This window comes from Ursus maritimus (assembly GCF_017311325.1).
Source record: "Ursus maritimus isolate PB19 chromosome X unlocalized genomic scaffold, ASM1731132v1 scaffold_X1, whole genome shotgun sequence".
Lineage (NCBI taxonomy): Eukaryota > Metazoa > Chordata > Mammalia > Carnivora > Ursidae > Ursus > Ursus maritimus.
In genome coordinates, this window is record NW_024423319.1 from 84,085,570 (window position 1) to 84,091,516 (window position 5,947).

Here is a 5,947-nt window from a genome sequence, read left to right on the forward strand (position 1 = left end):
TGCTGGTAGATGCCAGGGGCGGCACCAGGCTGGGCGCGGGAGAAAGCCTGCAGTGACACAGGGTCTGCCCCAGGATCCAGGGAGGCCTCCGCACCTGTAATGATGGACAGGGAGGGAAGGAGAATGCTTGTGAATGATGGGGCCCAGGACCCCATGCCTGCCACCCCCCGCCACAGGCTCAGGGAAAGATGCTGGGGCTCACCTGCTCCAGATGGGTCCCCTTTGGTTCCAGTGATGCCGGGGCCTTTGGTGCCCTTGAGGTAGCCATGGGCATAGAGAGAGGACTCTGTGCCCTGGCTGCCGCCATAGCCCTCATCCTGTTGGTAGTAGCTGTAGTCGACCGGTGGCTCCTCGGGGGTGGCCCAGGCACCCTCCCCACCCTGGGAGGCCTGAGGGGCAGTGGGAGGGGCTTATTAGCAGAGGAAGGGGCGCAGGGGGAGGGGAACCAGCTAAGAAGCATCTGCCCACAGGTGAGGCTAGTGTCTGTCTGCTGACAGAAAGCATGCAGGCCTCAGACAAGTGAAGTGTGAGGGCCGCCCGGCCACAGCAGGGCAGGGCAGCGGCAAAAACAAGAATTGACCGAAGACTCGTGCCAAAATGCTCCCAGGGCTGACACTGGTACATGTGTGGCGTAGTTCAAGCGCTGGGTGTCAGGTCAAGGAAGACACCGTCCTCCCCTTCTTTATTTTCATCTCCCAATTTTCTTTCAGCCACTTATAAATTCCGTTTTATTAAAGAAGTTGTAACAATTCAGGATGATAAAATAACCAAATAGAAGCGAAAAGCAGCCACGATGGTGTTGAAGTTGAAAGCCTGGGAGGAGGTGACTGGGAAGGGAGCTGCGGCGAGGCCCCCAAAGCCCACGGCAGCCACTGTGAGGGTTTGGGGTCCATGGAAAGCCAGACAGCAAGCCAGCCCTCCTGGTTGCAGAGAGGGCGCGGGAGGGTCGAGACTGTGGCCCCAGTGTGGGGATGCTGGGGCAGAGGGGAGTCTTTGAGTACCTGTGAGATGGCCCACTGGGCCGCGGCAATAGCAGTGCTGGCCACAGAGGCAGCATTGATGCGACTGCCTTCGTTGGAGGCCATGTCCCTGGGGAGGATGTCAGAGACTAGGAGTGAGATGAGAAGCCCCAGGCTGGGGGGCCGGCTGGGAAGGGACACAGGTGGGGTCCTGACCTCTTAGAACCCTTGGCAAACTCAACGTTGATGGTCTTGCCGTCGATGGTGAGCGGCGGGTGCAGGGCCTGCAGGATCTGCAGTAGCTGGGCTGCCTCCTGGAACGGGAGGAGGGGAGGCAGGGGCACAAGGGTCAGGCCCGGGGAGGCCCCCGGCTCCATTGCCCCATTGCCAGGCTTGGAGCCGCGGTCAGGGGCTGGGGTTAGGGTCCCTCCTCCCCGCCCCGGGGGCCGGGACCCTGGCTGCCCGGCCCCCCCCTGTGCCGCCCTCACCACGATGGTGGAGAGCTGGATGAAGGCGAAGCCACGATTCAGTTGGGTCTGCTTGTCCTTGATGACGCGAACATTGGAGGAGGATAGCACCGCGTAGGGTGCCAGGGCCCCCAGGATGGAGTCCATGGTGCTGTGTGGGTTCAGGTTGCGCAAAATGATGGCTGCGGGAAGGGGCCCAGCATTAGGGGGCACCCCGGATACTCTGCTCCAGCCCTACCCTCTGGTGTCTCCCCACTACCCCTCTCCTCTGGCCTCCGTATCTTTTGCACCTGCTGCTTCCTCTCACCTCTTCCTCCTGGATAAACTTTGCTTGTCAGTCCAAGTCCCAGCTCAGTCGCTCACCTGCCGAGACCCTTCCCAACACACCCCCAAAGTCGAGTCGGGCAATGCTCCTCCCCTGCTCTCCCTACATCACGTCGGTCCCCCCACCAGGCAGAGACCCTGGGAGGACTAATTCTTGGTCACCGCCATCTCTCTGGCCTTGGAGAGCCCAGCCCAGACACCCTAGGGCAGGGAGAAAGGAAGGAACAACTGACTCACTGTCATTGGCGTTCTCCGAGCTTGGCTCCGAGCCCTGTGACAGGGCTTGGGAGGCCAGCACTCCCTGGGCCTGGTAGGGCTGTGGCAGGGGGAGCAGACCCTGGCTTAGCTCCCGTCCACCCAGCGGCAGCGTCTGCTGATCCAGCCTCGCGCCCAGGGGCAGCTTCTGCTCTGCCTCTGTCAGGGGCAGCAGAAGACAGGCCGGTGACAAAGGGGGAGGCAGACTCCAAGGCTGGTCACCCTTCTCCCCACTTCTACCCATGTCCCGGGGAGGTGGGGAGGGAGGAGGGCCTCACCTGACTTGGGCACGCCACACTTGAAGCACTTCTCACGGCGTTTGAAGTTCTGGACACCACACTGCGAGGCACAGGCCAGGCTGTCAGAGTGGGTGTGGCTTTCCACTGCACCCTCCAAACCTGGATCCAGAGATCCCCCAGGGAACCCCACCATGCCCCAGAAAGGAAGGTCCCAGGGTCAGGGGTGGCAGGGGGCCCTGGCTGTCATTCCCAGTCTGTGACTCTTCACCTCACATGGTCTCAAGTTTGTCCCTCAGTGCCACCTCCTCAACTCAGGAAATCAACAACTCCCCCACCCGTGACAAGTGCCACCTCCTCTGAGGTACCAACTGCCAGGACCGCCCCCTTTCTTGTCCCTTTAGCAGGTTCCTCTTCCTAAAACTTGCTTCCCTCTTCAGAAACCTTCAGTGTTTCCACACCTAAAAGCCAGTAGCCCCTCTCTGGCCAGACTCCCATCCCTCCTTTATCTCGAGGACTACGCTGGTGTTCCCGAGAACCCAACCCTGGACATGGCAGCCTCCAGGAGCCTCCGGCTTTTCTATGCCTGGAGGTTCTACATTTCTATCTCCGTCCCACGGTCAGGCCCCACGCACTGCTCCTGTGCCAGGCTCTGCCCCGCAGGCCCAGGACGTTAGCCCCCGGCCTAACAGCAGGGAGCAGATGTAGCACGGGCGGGGGGGGGGCAGGTTTTATCTGTGGGGACCCGGGGAGGGGAACAGTCCAAGAGGGGCATGGCTCGCTCAGCTGGGGACAGTTGGTGGGATGTTTGATCTGGGAGGCCCAGAAGTTTGCTTTGGTTCGGTCTGGTTTTGCTGGGAAGCTAGTGCTAGCAAAGGGAACAAGACATTCTCTGTAGCTGGCGCAGGAGGGTGAGGAAAGAGGCAGAAGTGGAAGCTGGAACGGGCAGGTGACACTGGATTATGGAGGGTGGTCACGCTCGAGCTCAGACTTGGGGGGTGGGTTCTAAGCAGAGGCGGAGGGGCGTGGTTAGAGGTGGTTTCGAGGAATGTTACGGGTGAGAGGGCGAGAGAAAGACACAAAGGGCCAGCACAGCAGAGGAGAGGTCCACGGCGACTGAGGGAGAGGGTGACGGTTGGTCTGGGCAGCGGGAATCGCAAGGGAGAGCATTTTTGTGATGGAAGCGTCAGGACCTGGTGACCAACAGGATGCGGGGAATTACAGGAGGGTAAAGGAGAGAATTCCCTGGTTTTGAGGAGTCTCTGAAAATATAGGAGGGACAGAGTGCCACCGTCACTTCGTCCCTACCCCTGCAGAGACAATGGACACCTGCCTTCTGATAACACTCTCTCTTTTAAAACAAAAAGGTGCCACTTCCCTTGGTAGGCAGAATTCTTACTGTGGGGAGGGTGGGGGGCTCGGCCAGTTCTCAGTCCTCCCCTTAGGTCTTAGGGCTGCCAGCTGGCTGCGGGAGGTGGGGCTGTGGCAGCACAAGGCTACCTCCGGGCTGCTTGGGAGGCTGGCCCCAGGGGAGAGCCAAACCCAGGGTACCATCCACGTCCCCTGTGATCGGGTGCAAGCCATGCCTCAAGGGTAACCCACAGTGGCACCCCTTTGAGCCTCAGGTTCCTTGTAGGGAATACAACTGCAAGACCCTACAGCTTGTGGCCTCAGCCTCAGGTAGACATGGCTTTGTCAGAGTGTCTGTCAAGGTTGGGCCACCTGACACAGGCTCCCAAAGCAGCCTGTGTTTCCTTTGGGAGAACAGGCGCACGCTAAAGGGAGCTAACCGTGGGCTAGACGTTGTCCCAAGGGTTACCCTCTCAAGCGCCACACCGGAATCCTCCCAACCCCCTTGGGGGAGAGGGGTCATCGCTATTCGTGTTTTGGAGGTGAGGAAAGTGAGGCAGAGACCAAGGAGGATGTGGGAGGCTCCAATTCCAGCCAGCCCGGCTCGAGAAGTCCACACTTGACACACCACGCCATGCCTCCACCGTCACTAGTTAGTCGCTTATGTAAAAACTTGTGGAAAGCCTACTCGGACTTCAGGCAGGACTGCGCCTCCTGAGGGCAGAGCCTGGCTTCGAGTGAAAGCCCAGTACACCTGGGTGGGTGGGCAGGCGGCAAGGGACGGTGGCTACTTGAGCTGAGCCGGTCCCCAACACCTATGCCACCTCAGAGGCCCCAGGGGGACAGACGCTGCCGCCACCGCCGCTGTCTCTATCCATGGCAACCGCTGCCCACCGCCCCTGTACCTTATTACACAGCCAGTCCTCATTGATCTTGGGCTTGGGGTCGCTGTAGTGCATGGACACCTTCTGGCCCAGGATGTTGAGGGAGTGCTGCGGGAAAAAGCAGAGCACAGTGAGGCCCAGGCAGCAGTGCCCCACGCACCGTTTCAGCACAGGAGAAGAGAGTGAGCGAGCCCTTCAGCTGGATGGATGAGGGACAGGGAACGGAGGGAGGTCGGAGAACGGACGAGGGAAGAAGGAAGGGAAGGAGGGAGGGAAAGCGCCACAGCCCTTGGGCGCAGCTGTTTGCTGCCTTTCCGGGCACGCGCACGCACACGTGAACACACGCCACCAGGCACACAGTGCTCGGCTGACCGACGCTTGCCGGACAGTGGGGAAAACCCCCCACTCGACCCTGACACTGCCAGGCCACACCCAGGGCCAGCACTACACAGGCTACACTCGGGATGAGGGGGACGGGGAGGGGAGGGAGAGGAGGGGAGAGAAAGAGAGAGAGAGCGCACGCGCGCTAGTGCTGGAGAAGGGGAAAAAGAAAGAGCCATATTTAAAAGATGGAAGTTCCTGCTGTGAGGCTGTCTTCCCGGGGCTGGCTGGGTCCTGGGCCCACGGCATTAGGGCAGAGCTGGCCCCAGGGCCGCCCTGCGGAGCCCCGCTTCCACCACATCTGACCCTTCCTCCCCTGACGCTTTCCTTCCGTGCCCCACACCAGTGAGCCAGGCTCTGGGTAGGTGAGCAGAGCAGGTCCTTGGGTCTCTGATGGTCCCAAAGCTGCTGGGTGGGGAGACCGTGTCAGGTGGGGGAGCAGGCTCCCTTCCCTTCCTGACAGCATGACTCCTTGCTGAGAAGGCAGGCCTGCCCCCAGCGGAGTGGGCAAGTGGTGACTCCTGTGGGGGGTAGGTGCGGGGGAGGGCTAGGGCATCTGAAGTGAGTTCTATCGCATTTGGCTGGTACTTTAGATCAACAGAGCGGTGCTGGCCTCTCGCATGGAAATCAAAAGGCCAAACTCACATGCAGAGAGCTGGCAAAACGGGACTTGCTAGTTAGTGTGCCAACAACTAAGTTCCCCAGTGGCTAGACTTCCAGTGATGCCTGAGAGTGGAACGAGATCCTGGCTCTGCCTAAACCCCGGAGCAGGGTGGTCCCCGAGGAGTGGGAGCCTCCATGGAAGGAAACCTCCCCCCTCCCCGGTGGCCCTCTCTCCAAAAGCTCAGCTGGGAGGTGGAGGGGCAGCGCTAGTGCCTGGTGGTGGGAAGGGGCCAGTGGTGAGTGTGGGTTCTTGATGGGAAGCCCAGTGGGTAGCAAGAGATGGGAAGAGGAGATAGTGAGGGTCAGGAAGGGGGAGAGAGAGGGGGCGGGGGGGATGGGACACAGGGCCACAGGGCAGGGAACTGTGTCCGTAAGAATCAGGCGATGGGGAGCGCTCGATTACAAAGTAGTATTTGTTTGGGGGGGGG

The 5,947-nt window shown here is 60.6% G+C and overlaps 1 protein-coding gene across 1 annotated transcript in view; it reads right to left on the reverse strand.

Moving 5' to 3' along the window:
* The window catches only part of RBM10 (RNA binding motif protein 10), a 34,398-nt gene that overhangs the window by 7,430 nt on the left and 21,021 nt on the right, over positions 1-5,947 (reverse strand). Inside the window, 7 exon segments of the mRNA XM_040632521.1 lie at positions 203-389; positions 1,002-1,089; positions 1,176-1,273; positions 1,448-1,608; positions 1,988-2,164; positions 2,284-2,344; positions 4,497-4,583. Of these exon segments, the coding sequence (XP_040488455.1) occupies positions 203-389; positions 1,002-1,089; positions 1,176-1,273; positions 1,448-1,608; positions 1,988-2,164; positions 2,284-2,344; positions 4,497-4,583 (859 nt within the window).